The 14,696-nt window shown below is 37.0% G+C and overlaps 1 protein-coding gene across 12 annotated transcripts in view; it reads left to right on the forward strand.

The window, feature by feature from the left end:
• The window catches only part of ZNF532 (zinc finger protein 532), a 108,245-nt gene that overhangs the window by 67,926 nt on the left and 25,623 nt on the right, over positions 1–14,696 (forward strand). For 10 of the 12 annotated variants that reach the window (XM_063077128.1, XM_063077123.1, XM_063077132.1 and 7 more), the window contains 2 exons: positions 5,690–5,852; positions 9,552–9,833. The exons of 1 other annotated variant lie outside the window; for it this stretch is intronic. In XM_063077128.1, the coding sequence (XP_062933198.1) occupies positions 5,690–5,852; positions 9,552–9,833 (445 nt within the window). The remainder of the gene's footprint in view (positions 1–5,689; positions 5,853–9,551; positions 9,834–14,696) is intronic. One more of the 12 variants, XM_063077133.1, reaches the window with a different exon arrangement.

Here is a 14,696-nt window from a genome sequence, read left to right on the forward strand (position 1 = left end):
CATCTATTATTTATGCTCTTTCATCAAGTGAGCGAGTATTTATTTATTTTGTCCTTTTTTTAAAAGATGATTTTAACAACTAAGTTCTAAGAAAACTGTAAAAGAAAAAACAAAACCCTGTCATCTTTTAAGTTTTTCTAGTGTTTCATTCCTATACAATACACATTTCTAGTAATTCAGTGTAAGATGAAGTCAACAATACACTGGTTACTGAATTTAACTTCACAGCCAGTATAAATCCTTAATTATTAAATTTAATTTTTGCCTTAATCTTGCTCTTAAGTTTATCAATTTTTGCTTTGTGAAGTCTTTAATAATGAAATGGCTCTTCAATAGACAGTTACTGCCAGCCTGCAATAGGGGCAGCTTAGCAAAAGAGGAGGGAGCCAGTCAGAATCCTACCACCCACCAGCTGTGTGACCTGGGCCATACTTACCCTGTTTCTCCTGTAAAGTGAGGGTCATCTTTTGTACCAGGGTTTGTTTGAGGATAAAGCGAGATGATGTATTTTAAATGTGTAGTACACAGTCCATGTTAGACCATTGAGGGTTCTGTAAACATTAGTTCCTTCCTGTATTTCTTCACTCTTTCATTGTGTACACAGTTCTTGGTTAAATGCTCTTGATTCTATTCATTTTATTTCTGGATTTGTTTTGGCAATGCAGAGTTTGATGATTACAATAATCTAGCTTGAGGCTAGATTTGCTGTCCAGATCTGTTGGTGTGTTTTTGCCTGTAACTTCATAATCAAGGAAATATTAGAGGGAAGATATGCAGATAGGTCACGTTTACGTGTATAGAGGGGGAGGGAGAGAGAGCTGGCTTTCATTGTAACATTCAGTTCTGGGAAAATGTGATTGAATACTATAGAGGTGACTATTCACCAAAAAAGTATGTTAAAATAGAATTTTATTCCCATAGGATCTTCACTCCTATCTTTATAGATTGATCCTCAAAATGAAACAAATTACAGATAGGGGATTCATATGCAGTGTGGTGTCTTGACTGAAAATGGAGACTAGTGAATTTTAGTGTCCTCAGTGTTCATGATAGTAAGACTTCTGGGTACCAGAGCAGCCTTTCTCCCCAGTGAATATAGTTTTTATTTGGTTCCATATTCAAATAAATAAAAACTTTACTGTCTGAAATGTTTATGAAATCTGGAACAGTAGTTGTTTCTTGGGAATATAGGGCACAAATGATTAAAATAAGCTAAAACAACGTTCCTCAAATTTGAGTATTGTATAGGAAACAATTATTCTATTAAAATTTTTTTTTACTGCCATGGTTCTTTAACAAGTACAAGCCTAAAAACAGGTATAAACATTGTTTTAAACTGCAAAACTAAGACAAATTTACAGATGAAATGGCACACAAAACTTCAAACCCAGGGACACTGAAGTTACTAGCATTGATTCAGTGTGATGGCTGGGTTGTGGCTGTGCCCAGTTCTTGCCCACAGCCTGCTGTGGCTCTGTTGGGATCCTCAGGCCTATGCTACCATGTGTCTGTGATGATTTCCCTCACCACCTTTTCTCATTCAAGCTACTGTAAAACCTTCTATCCAGCAGCTGTCTGAGCTACATTTGTCCCAAAAGTTTAATTTTGGCATTAAATCCATCTCTACCCTGTTTATCTTAGTCCTCTTTTCAAGGGAATCTTTGCAATGAAATCTCCCAGCAGTATTTGGTTAACAGGTTGTTATGCAAATAATTCAAAAATATGCAAATGATTTGCATTAATTTTTAAGTGATCAGTATTAAAATAATCTCCCACCCATTTTCTTTAAAAAGCATATGGGTGTCTAAAAGTATACCCATAAAGTCCTGCAGTCCCAGCACCTAAATTTAAAAAGCATGACACAAGATTTTTATTTAACAGACATTTATGTAGTGTTAACTGTGTGCCAGCTACTATTGTAAATACATTGTTTCTTTTTTTCTGGTATATGGCAGGCATGTTTTCCTAAAAGGAAACTTGGAACACCCTTTAACCTTTTCTGTATAATTCGAGATCATTTTTATTGTCCGTTACTGTATTTTATGGTTATAAAGTTTTGTGTCTATTTTTATTTTTTCTTTGACATTGATTAACAGCAGTTTATTTTGCTGTATCTTCCTTTTACCGGGTATTTGTAAACGTATGTAAGGGGAGAAATGAGAAATCCAAAGTTAAGACTTGTATAAGAGAAGAGTTTTTGAACCAGTTCTTAAGAAATAAAACATGCAAAATTAAAATAGCGTCATGGTAGAGGATTGTGGAGTCAGAGAAAGCTAAATTTGAACCATGGCTTTGGGATTTATTTGCCATCAAGCAAATTATCTAATCTATCTTAGTGTCCCATCTGTGAAATGGCAGCAGTGTAAATTCACCTGACGTGGGTGTGGGAATTAGTATATGATGCTGACAATAGTGCTCTGCACCTAGTTGGACTTATTACCTAGTGGTCATGTGGGAGATTTGTGGCAGCAATTTCCGAGTTTAGAATCCTTTATCCATTTGTTTTGACACCTGTTTCAAGTGTGGTGCTGTGCTGTGGAGAGTTTTGGTTGCTGTGAGTTTGACCTGTATGTGGGTATTTGGTTTAGCTTTCTATTCTTTTCTCCTCCCTCTTTTTCCTCCTCCTCTCTCTCTCTCCTCCCGACCACCCTCTGCTGCCCCATTATAGTATAGTCACCCCACCACTCATGAGTCCTGCACGGGGGATTAGGTCCAGACTTTTAGGTTTGGCTTTCACAGCCCTTCACAGGTCTTCCCCCTGCTGTTTCCCACCCCTGGGAAACTAGCCACACCAGGTTCTGCCTGTTGGCTCAGCGCGCTGTGCCCCTTTAGAACTCTGCCTTTGTGCAGAGTGGTCTCTCCCTGTCTTGAATGCCTTCCTGCCTGTCTGCTGGGCAGTCTGTCTCCCTGGGGTTTTTCCTTTGTTGTTGGAGAGTTTGCTCCATCTTCATGTGCTGTCCCTAAAAACCACATCTGTGAGGTTTGTGGTACCTTTAGTAGGGCTTTTTTTTTTCTTTTAAACCTTAGCACCTATAAAATGGTTGGAAGAAATACAGGGAACTCTCGTACCCTCTTTGTTCAGATTCCCCAGCTATAGGGTTGACAACATTTGATCCATCCATCATTCTCATATCCTTCCTTGCCCCCCCACCCCCATATTTAGGAGTAATGGGGCATCATGACATAAATACTTGGGCTTGGCCCCTCCCCCCCAAAAGGACAATCAGACATTCATGTAAATTACTCCCATACAGCCTCTGGAAGTCAGTGTTAATTACAATACCGTCAGATTCATAGATTTCATTCATATTTCTCCAGTTGTTGAGACCAAGTCTTTTTCCTTTCTGGTCCAAGACCCTGTCTGGGTATACATTTTGGATTTAATTGTCCTGTCTTATCAGTGTCCTTCCATCTGGAACAGTTGATCAGCCCGCCCCCCCCATGTCTTTGGCCTGAGGAAGATCCAGGACTTCATTCTGAGGGTGACCCTCCCTGGTCTGTTGCTGCTCTCTTGTAGGTGGCCTCAGGGCATGTGCTCAGAAGTGATGCTCTGCTTGTCTAAGTAGGTCCCATCAGGGGTACAGGCAGTGTCCTCTTGTCCTGCTAGTTAGTGGTGATGTTAACCTTCATCATCGAGCCAAGTTGTGTCTGCCAGGTTTCTCCATTATAAAGTCACCATTTTGCCCTTCATATTTGTTAGTATTTTGTGGGGAGGTATTCTGGTATTACACCAACAACCTGTTCCACAGGTTCCTCAGAAAGATGCCTAAGTAAATAGATTATCTCCTGTTTTATACTTTCTATGCTAAGTATAAAACAACACATCAAAAAAAACAAAACATCTCCCAAAGGAATGTAGCATGGATAAAATGAGCCATGCCATTTTTCATGAAGTGGTTATTTCTGAAAACATGGGGATAGAATCATAAGGAGATTCTTTGTCTAGCTGGTAAATCTCAGTTCTTTTCTTGAGGCTATTCTTTTTTTTTATTGTTATACACTAATTACAGAAAAACTGGGAAATATAGACAATAAAAAGAATGCATATATTGTCCAGCAGAGAGGATGACAATTATGCCTTCTGTTTCTTTTCTATACCCTTTAAAAAATGTGATCACATCATATATTTTCTTGTTATCTGTTGTTTTAATTTTCATGACAGTCTTTCCATCTCATTCGCATATGTCTACAATATCAGTTTTAAAAATCTTTTCATAGTTGCTCTGTTTAAGCACTTACTTTATTGGACATTTGGGCTGTTCACAAGGTGAGGAATTGAACATCCCTGTCACTCCTGTTAAGGTTAATGATGACATATCATTATTGTACCAACACTGGACTGTATTGTAAATTTCTGCAAAACTTTGATCTTCAAAAACACCCCTCTTCTCAGTGCTAAAGTAACTAACATGTCAAGACCTGGTAAAACCATGTGCCATTCCAATTAAATTTATAAATTTGGTGTGGAAAAGAAAAAAAAAAGTTAAATCTAATTTTTTGACATGTACACAGTGAGGTTTGAAGCTACATGAGACGTGCTCTCAAGAAGATGCTAAGAAAAACAAGCGGTTTTATGAAGCATTCTTTTCTTTAGCTTTGCTGTAGATATCAAGCAAAACCTCAACCTTTCTTTTTTCATATCTGGCCTTCACATTTGGTCAGTTTTTTCCTGACCTTTTCCTAAGCTGTTCCGTGAATTCTTTGTGCCTGTTCTCACAGTTCTTCAAAGGAGACACATTCCCATAGGGCTCCCCCTAAGGACCAAGATGACCTGGAGCAGTTATTGAAAAAGGCCTACTCCGGCCAAAGTTGTTTGTAAGTGACCGATCAGGCCCAGACCCATTGGAGGCAAAGGCTTGTAACATGGGCGTCTTAGCATTTAAGCCCTGCAGGCATCTCTTGCCCAAGCTTCGGTGGAGGGTGTAGGTGGGTAGAAGGGATTATGTTCAGAAGATTGAGGTCTGCTTGGTAGTAACATATTAGGTGTGGAAATAGTTTCTAGTGGACAGGTATTTTGAACCATTTAAAATGCAAGAAACATATAAGTGTTGAAACAACAGTGGTATAGATTTTCTTTTCTGTTTATTTCAGTATATAATTATTTACTGGCATAGGGCTTCCTCTGTTAAAAACAGGTATAGAAATGTTGACATTCAAGTGTAAACTTGTTACTGACTGTAAAAGAACTTGTAGCAAGCAACAACTTGTTCTTCAGGCATTGGAGTCTGATGGGCCTACTTATACTTAGTTCGTTGATCAAATTCATTTTCAAGTTAGGTTACCATCATTGAGCTGTATTGCCTGGTCTGATCTTAAAAAAAAAAAATTCTTCAAAAAAAAAATAAAAAGGATGCTTTTGCTCCATGTTAAAGTAACTAACATGTGAAGACTTTGTACAGACACATGCCATTGGTAGATTTGTGAGTAGAAAAAATGGTCATAAATTTAGGCTTCTAAGCAAATGTAGCTGAATGCACCTTTACTCAAAGTTTTAAGATTGATCTTTAATTGAGTGATGCTAGTTGTCTTCAAAAGTTTGTTTTAAAGCTAAACTTTTGCTCTTTTTATTGTGTTTGTGTATTCTCGATGTGCTTCCGCCTCCTGAGTTCTTCAGATGTAAAATAGCAGTTCCTTTGCCTTGAGAGATGAGGCTGACTGACGTTATTTTGCTGCGCTTCTTCTATTTTAGAATAATATATAAGTGTTCCATGTGCGACACTGTGTTCACCCTGCAAACCTTGCTGTATCGTCACTTTGACCAACACATTGAAAACCAGAAGGTGTCTGTTTTCAAGTGTCCAGACTGTTCTCTTTTATATGCACAGAAGCAACTTATGATGGACCATATCAAGGTGTGTGTGCATCTGTCCTCTCCTTTAAATGAATTGCAGATACATTCATTGGTCATAAATCAGGGCTAAGCTGCAGATTACTGTAAAGCATGCCTCACTGTCCAGGGAAGGGCTAGATACTGGTTGTTGTCAGTGAGCACCACACATGCTGTCATCATGTGCTTACCTGACTGTGGGATTCTTTACACTCAGGAGTCCTGATCTGCCTACCATTAAAGATCAATAAAAAGGAATAAGTGCATGCCCTGATTTTTAAAAGAATAATAAAATATTAGGATTCTTTTTTTCTACATATGAAAATGATGACTGTGAAGTTTACTTTTTTGAGAACTTCGTGTTGTCTAGGATTTAGAAATAGGGTCTCTGACGAATTATGTAAATTTGTGCAAATATTGGTGTATTTAGAAGAATAAAGATTTTCCCTCAAAACAATTTAAGTAGTTAAGTTTGCGATGTAATTGGTACCCCTGGATCTTTTAGTATTCTTTTTCTATAATGATTGCATATAAATTGACTATTAAATATCCAAGACGTAGCATGGTGCCTGGCGCCTGGTGGGTGTTAAATTAATTAAATAAGTGTCTAGTTTTACTGTCTACTTTCCAACTCTACAAATGGGCACCAAAGTCTATTTATAGCCTTTTAAGCTTACAAAGGCCAGTGCTTGGTTCTAGCTTCTTAACTGTCTATTGTGATAAGTTGAGCAATTTTATTCCTTGTGTGATTAGGAGATAACGTCCATTGGCTTTCAAAGATTAAAATGATTTACTTTTGAAACAGAAGCAGGAGACCCATTATTATCATGAATTCAATCTTGTTCTCTTAGTTTTTCTCTTTTTTAAATATATCATACCAAGAAAAGGTCAGTTATCTAGTCTCATATTAGTTAAATGAATAGATTTACTAATCCTTTAAATTTCCTATCTCGAATGTATTTGAGTTCATTTGAGTAGAGTAATTGCTTTATTGTGAATGAACTTAACATCTCAGAGATTCTACTCTGTGTTGGCAAGATGGATAGTGGTGGTAGTGACATTACTAGGGTGACTAAAATGCACAGGAAGTATGTTTTATCATTCTTGCTTGAAGTACAATAAAATCCTCTTTAAGATATTTTAAACATATTAGTTAAAATTACAAAACTATTTAGACAATAAATGTATATTTAATGAATAATCAGTAAAAACTAAAAGCTGCTGATAAAAAAGTAGGAACATTGAAATTAGTTCAGACTATTTGAACATAATCTATATGGGCCAACCAAAAACAAAAAGAGAGAAGAAAAAAATGTTGCTTCTTAAGAGGCTTTTAACGTATTTGCTTTCTGGAACTCATCTTTACATCTGGAGCTGGGTTCATTGACTTTGTGGTTAGGGTCTTCCTTGTGTTAATAGTGAATTTGGAGGAATACAAGGTTTCAAGAACTAGAGACTGAAGAAGAGTGTTAAAGTCCTGTGGCTACAAGGAGGAAAGAATTGTTTTTATTCATGGGAACCTTTACGAGTCTACATGATACAAAAACAGTGGGAATATTCACTTATGTTCTCATTTCAAGTATGTTCTATACATTTAAAAATATTATCCTGCATTTATGTGTTTGGGGATGGTTAAGAATAAACATAAACATTTAGTGGTGCACTGTTTTTGTTTTTATTTTAAAGATAATATATCTAGCTCATTATTTATTTACATTGCCTTATATCTGTGCCACACAGTTTTTCATGAGTAAGGAATTAAGAGGAAGTGGAACAAGAACGGTGTTTCTCCACACACATGTTCGTTTAAAGGTGGATCTTTATTTGCCCAATTTAATCCAATTTTTATCATTTCTTCATTCTACCAAAATTTAGATTATTTGTAGGACTCCTGTACTCCGCATTGGCATTTACTTTAAGCTTTCAAGTTAACAATCATTCAAATTATTTATTGTTATAGGAGCTAAGGAAAAATTAGTTCTAAAATAATTAAGTTGTATTTCTTTTATGAAAAAAGGACATTTTTGTTTTTGATTATCTTATTTTTCCTCAGGCTGTGTTTTGATAATACGAATAAATTTGAAATTCCCATTTTAGCACACATTTTATCACCCTCTTTTGTCATGGCAGAGTTTTCTGCTGCTTTTCTGTAATTTCTATAGTACTTTAAGGTTATCTTACAGAAGAATGTTAATTCTTTACCCTCTTCAACTTTCAGTTAGTAAAAATGCATTTGCCTAGAAACTTAGGAAAAGTTTCTTAGAAGTTTTTGGGGTTTGTGTTCTTTGAGTTTTAAATGGTTAAAAATATAAAAACTTAGCTTCTGTTTTGGAAAAGGCCGTTCAAACATAGAACCCTCCGTCCCTCTTGCCCTGCATAGTGGAAAAGAAGCAAATACATAGTTTTTGGCTATCAAGATATCATGTCTTGCCCCAGATTTTCTCTTTGTAAAGAAACATGGTTAGAGATAAACCTCATCCCCTTTTTATGGACCACTTTAATGGTTGTCTGGGTAGACCTTGTAACTTGTGTTAATGAGAAAAACGTAGAACTTTTTTCCTCCTGGAGAAAGATGGTATTGAGGGAAGGTGGCTAATTCTTGGAACTGTTTAGATAAGGTATGGTGGAAAGTGTGTTGAAGGTGGAGCTTCTTACTGGAACACTTAAACAGAAATGTGGAGCTGAGATTTCAACAGTGTGAGTCACTGTGAACCAGGGGACCCTGCATGTGTTCAAGCCCCTTGCGCCTAAGGAAAGGTTTTTCATCTTGTGTTTTTCTGTAGGTTCGAGAATTCAGAGGCTAACTGCAAGCTTGAATACTGATAAGAAGAAAAGGCTATATTTAAAGATAAATTGTGTATTGAGACACTATTTATTTGCTCCCCCATTTTTTTTGGGGGGGGCTCCATGCTTATAGAACACAAAACAAAAACCAAAGTGAGCTGTTCTTTAAAATCAAATTTCACTAATTTACCCCACTCATATTTGAAATGCTGTGAGTTTGAGTTGAAGATGGCTGTTGTGGCTATTACATTAATGATAATAAATAGCTAACCAATTTAAAAAGACTTTTTAAGTATCTACTGTCTATAGTTCATAAATCTGGGTGCTATCAGTAAGAAAGGGTGGATTGGGATAGGATGCATGGAGATGAAAATGACCCAAAAACCCCAGCAAAACCCCAAAATGTTATAAATATTCCAAGAATGTGAAAGGCATGAAAAGGAAGGAGAAAGGTTTCCTATTGATTTATTGGTCTTAGATGTTCATTCAAGTTGGTTAGCTAAGGGGCTCAAATACCTAATGGTATGTTAGCCTATTTAAACATTTTTGGGCAGATGGGAAAGTAGAATGTTCTCCAGAAATGGTCTGTTGTAGAGAGAACTCACTTGGGAACATTAGGGGAGAATAGAATGCCAGTATTAATTTTGATTTAATACAGAGGTCTGTCTTTAAAGAATTTTAAAATGTCACAAACATAGAAGCTTTTAAAAATTTTTCGGAACTAGAAATGCAGAACTTACTGTAATCATAAAAGTTAATGCTCCTTTATCTCTTTCTAAATGTATTTTTAGCCTAGGTTTTCTTCTTTATATATTAAGAAGTATTTCTGAGTGAACATAAAATCTTATTGAAATGTCTGTAATGTATTAAGGGAGTCTGCATGTGCTTTCTTTTAGTGGTGTGATTTGTGATAGATATTTCTTTTCTTTTTATAATATAGTCTATGCATGGAACATTGAAAAGTATTGAAGGGCCTCCAAACTTGGGTATAAACTTACCTTTGAGCATTAAGCCTGCAACTCAAAATTCAGCAAATCAGAACAAAGAGGACACCAAATCCATGAATGGGAAAGAGAAATTGGAAAAGAAATCTCCGTCTCCTGTGAAAAAATCAATGGAACCCAAGAAAGTGGCCAGCCCTGGGTGGACGTGTTGGGAGTGCGACCGCCTGTTCACACAGAGAGATGTGTACATATCCCATGTGAGGAAGGAGCACGGGAAGGTCAGTAGAGTGAACCGCCACCCCGTGTGGGTGATAGAAAGGCTCTGGGCTGACACACTTCCAAGACTCGGACTGGGCTCTTGGCCTTGATCTGTCAGTCATGAGTAGCATGACCTTGAAAATCACTTATTATCTGTGCCTCAGGTTCTTTATCTGTAAAATGGACATTTCCAAGTCCTTCCAATCTTGTTCTTTGATTTTGCTAATAGTTGCTTTCACATGCACACCCCAAAACTAGAAGTGGGTTATCCACACGTTTGTGTTTATAGCTTAGGTAACTAAAAACACTGATAAACCAGAGGTAAAGGTGTTTGAATTTACCTCTTAGCCCTGTGTCAAATAAGGAAGAAAAGAAGAGTGGAAGAAAGTGGATGTGTTGAAAACTGCAGTAGCATTTGTGCAGCTTACATGTTTCTTCATTGAGTTTTGTGGTGGGAAGAAGAACCTCATCCTTTAACCTCCAGAAGAAGCTCTATAACTCAAAATCACTGAAAAATCTGTCACAACATGCATATTCCTTCTCTTTTGAAATAATAAGTACACATCTCCAACTAATAAGGAATTTTTAAAATACCCATTATTAGACCTAATAAAATTAGCAAAATTATTTTAAAATATTATTTAATTCTGTATTCAATACAATATTAAGCTTTATTCACATTTTTCTGATTGTCTAAAAGTTGGTTTGTTCTAGTCAATATTCAGAAAGAGTCTGCATACTGTATTTGGTTGTTGTATAATTTAAACGTCTTTTATTCTATAGCAGCCCTCCCTCCATTTTATTTCATTTTTTAATGCACTATTGAATGTTGGAAAAATTATGTTGTTTGTCCCATAGATTGTCCCTTACATTACTGGATTTGGGTAATTGCTACTTTTTTGACATTGTTTAACTTGTTCCTCTTTATCCCATAATTCCTAGAATTTTAACTAGATTCTGGTTGAACTTTTTAGATAAGAGTATGTCACAGGTGTTGTATTCTTTCTGTATCACATCTTGAGGAATATAATGCCAGCTGTCCCACTTTTAGTGTTACTAAGATTGATTAGTAGGTTCAGGTACATAATATTTTTAAAGAAAACTGTCTTATTGCTTTAACTTAAGCCAATAGAACAAAACAGTTATCCTTAGTGAATCTGCGTAAAGAGTACATAGGAATTGGTTTATAATTAGTGTATACTAGATCCTTGGAAAGTTTGTTATAGTAAGTGTTTTAAGCATTACTCTGTAATCTCATTTATTTATACTGTTTATTTGAGTTACTCATGAGGATAACATGTTTTTACCTTGTCACCATCCAAATGGTATACACTTGCCTTTTTTGAGCATCTATCATGATGATCCAAAATTGCATAAAGATGTTTTTATTGTATTTGGTTTAACTGCTATATTTCTATGTATAAAATTAGTTACTTATAGAATATATTTGGCTTTAGTAGCACATTGCTTATTTAATCATCTCAGGTTTAGGCTTCCCTAATAGCATTTTACAATACTCATTGTAAATATTGGGTTATTCTTAAGGAGCAATACTTTATCAACCTCCTTTATAACCCTCCTTTATAAAATACATTACCAGTAGTTCTTTCAGTGCCTGATGGGGTGATTCTAGGAAAAGTCTTCTCTACTTGGCACACAAACTGGATATCATAAATATTAAAACAGGAGCTGACCTTAATAATTATCTAGTAGTCCAATCCTTTTAGGGGGGTGGGGTGGCTGGCCAGTGTGGGGATCAGAACCCTAGACTTTGGAGTTATAAGGATGTGCTGTAACCAACTGAGCTAACCGGCCATCCCAATCCTTTTATTTCTTATACATGTGAGTTTTCTGTATCTTGAAACATTTCAGAATCCTTTCTTTTCCTTCTTTTTAAAAACTACCTTTATTTTGCACATTTGATAGTGATCAGATCTAGAATACAAGATGAGGCTACGGCCTCATCAAAAGAGATGATCGGATGAAATTTAGCACTGAAAGAAAGCATTTGCTTTAGGACTGGGGCACAGAGCCCCCTGTATTGGAAATGTGTGTGCATGTGTGTGCATGTGCACAGCTTGTGTCCTATATTAGATGGAGCCCGTCATCAGAGAGGAAATGTTTGGCTCAGTAGGATTTTAGGATTAGCCTTGCAGCTCTTGAGCCCCTGCCTTTTGGAATGAGGTGCATCAGCTTAGATTGCAGTTACAATTCTGTTCACTCCGCCTCCTGAAAGAACTGAGGGAGCGGGGAGGGAAGGACGGACATGTCTTCACAAGCCAGCAATGAAGAGAGTGTGGGCGTGAGGCAGAGCCAGTGCTCATGTTGTGCCTACTGAACCAGACACCCCCCAGGAGTGCCTGCATCCATTCCCATTCCTTTCTCCCCCTCCTGTCAGAATACTCAAGTCTCTGCAATTTAAAACCCAAACTTCAAATCTCTGACACTGTCTTTTCCTTCTCCCTTCAGACGCGCAGGCAAGCTCTGTGCTGTCTGTGCCTGTCCCCGTCCTCTCCTCAGCTTGCCACCTTTGGGGTCAGCCCCACCTTGGCACTGAGCCTGCTCACTCCCGACCTCCTTCTCCTGGTGTCCATAGGATGTGTTTTGATCTTTACCTCAGTTGACCCGGTTATAGTGTGTCAGTGATTGCTGGTTTTTTTAAAAAGCATTTTCTCTCCTTACTGTTGAATACCAGTCTCTCCTGGGTTTTCTCATGGTTGCCAGAACACCCATCAGATGTCTGTCCTAGAAACACTTCATTCTCTCTCTGGGAAATTCAGCCACTCTCCTAGCTTCGCTTCTCATGTGTATGTGCAGATAACATCCAAGTTTGTGTCTCCAGCTGTGGTTTCTTGCCTGAATTCCAGTCTCTGAAATCTAACCACTTATTAAGTGTTTCAGCTTCTTGGATAACTCACAGAAGCTTTAATCTAAGCCTCTCCAACAGTGAACCTAAGCTGTGCCCCCACCCCCAGCTTTGTGGAAGCTTGGTGTCCAACTCGACTTGCTGATTCTTCTGCCCCCTCCCCCTTGGGGCCCCAGCCATACATTTAATGCTCTTGAGTCCACCCATTTATCTCTGTTGTCATGGCCACTGCTTCATTTAGGCAGCTGTCAGTTCTTGCTCAGATTATTGTTCTCATTGTAGCCAGGAAGAGTTTTCTGAAGTACAAATCCAATTGTGCCACTCTCTTGCATAAAGTGTTATATTCCCAGTTACCCTCAAAATAGTCCTGCCTTTATAACGTGGCTTCTGGGTCTGCTCTGTCTACACACTTCTCTGTGTCTTCATGTGGTACGCTCTAGACAAACGAAACTACCTTAAGTGCTTTAAATACTGCATGCTCATTCTAAGTATAATGGGGACTTTTTTTGGGTGATGTCCCATTAGTTTGAAAGACCACGACTTTTTGGTGGCTAACTTCCTTTAGGTCTCAGCTTAGAGGTCACCTCATCTGGAAAGCCTTTCTCAGTCCCCTAAGACCGAATTGTGTCCTCTTCCTGCATGTGTCCACAGCAGCATTTGCTTCCCTTGAAGAACACCACTCTGTGAAGGGAGCCTTTTACCTCTTTTTCACATTGAACTTAACACTTTCTTTCTCTTTTCAGTTCCTGTCCATAAAGTCCAATGTACCAGCCTCATAGTAAGTTGAAAAATATTTCTGGAATTTTTGTATCAAAAATGAGTTTTGATCTGGAAGACATCTAACCCCTCTTAGACTTAACTTCATCTTCTTCAACTGGGAGTTACACATGCTTTAGTGACCTCCCAGTGTCTTGTGTTGTAGGTACCTAGAAAGAACTATATGTGAGCTGATTAGCACCCTCCAGTCCTTTTGGGTTTAAGATGAGATATAAATATGAAATATGCTATATACATATAAGGAACTGAAAGTTGTATTTGGCTAAAGGTCTCAGGAGAGCTAAATATTTACTTCCACTGGGCCAGAAGCTAATGAAAAGATCCAGATTTACTGGATTACCCAGTGAAATACCATTTTGGCATTATGATAAGTACATCACTGTTCTGAACCAGTGAACTGTGAAGGTATACTTGATTTCAATACCATAATTTTGACTTAAAAAATAAATATGTAAGAATAATTTAGGGAATAAATAATCTAAGCATATTCTGCCAATCACAATACAGTCATTCCCTTAGTGTTATTGCTACTAGTATGGTTATTATTTTGATAGGGTGTGGAGAAAAGGTTTTAAGTTAGGAGTATGCCAGCTGGCATACGTTAAGAATTTATGTCAAAATAATTCACTGCTACTTCTTTTAGATAGCCTTTTTGGTTTCAATATTTGTTTCTTACCCTTCTTTCTCTCCTCAGTTCACATCCAAACAATCTTTACTAGAAAGAAATATTTTGTAGAGTTCCACTTGTAAAAATATATTAAAATATTGAAAGATATTCAGTATATATATGTCCGTAATGCATTTTTTTTTTTTTTTTTTTTTTTACTAATGCCCAGTATCCACTTTTGGTGGTTTTTAATCTTTTTCCAGCAATTCGTTGTAATCTTATATCAAGTCAAATACTTAAAAATTTTTTTGGCAGATAGTCAAACATACTTATTAAAATTTTAATCATTTGAAAACCCTTAACTTGTCAAATTATTACTTTAGCCATTTAAACAAGAAAAATAGTTTAAAGCAGCAGCATTTAAAAAGTGATCATTACAGAAATTCCATATACAGAAACCAGTTAAAAATTGATCACTTTCTAAGGTTGTTGTTATTGTTATAGCCAGGTTTAGGTATCCTTTTAAATGACAGACTCTTCAAGGGCAAATTCTATGTCTGTTTTGTTATCAAGTCTTCTGTGGCCTGTAGCACTGTGCCTTGCAGTGTGTCTCTGGAGCCACTAATTGAAGCA

Source organism: Cynocephalus volans, chromosome 13, assembly GCF_027409185.1.
Source record: "Cynocephalus volans isolate mCynVol1 chromosome 13, mCynVol1.pri, whole genome shotgun sequence".
NCBI lineage: Eukaryota > Metazoa > Chordata > Mammalia > Dermoptera > Cynocephalidae > Cynocephalus > Cynocephalus volans.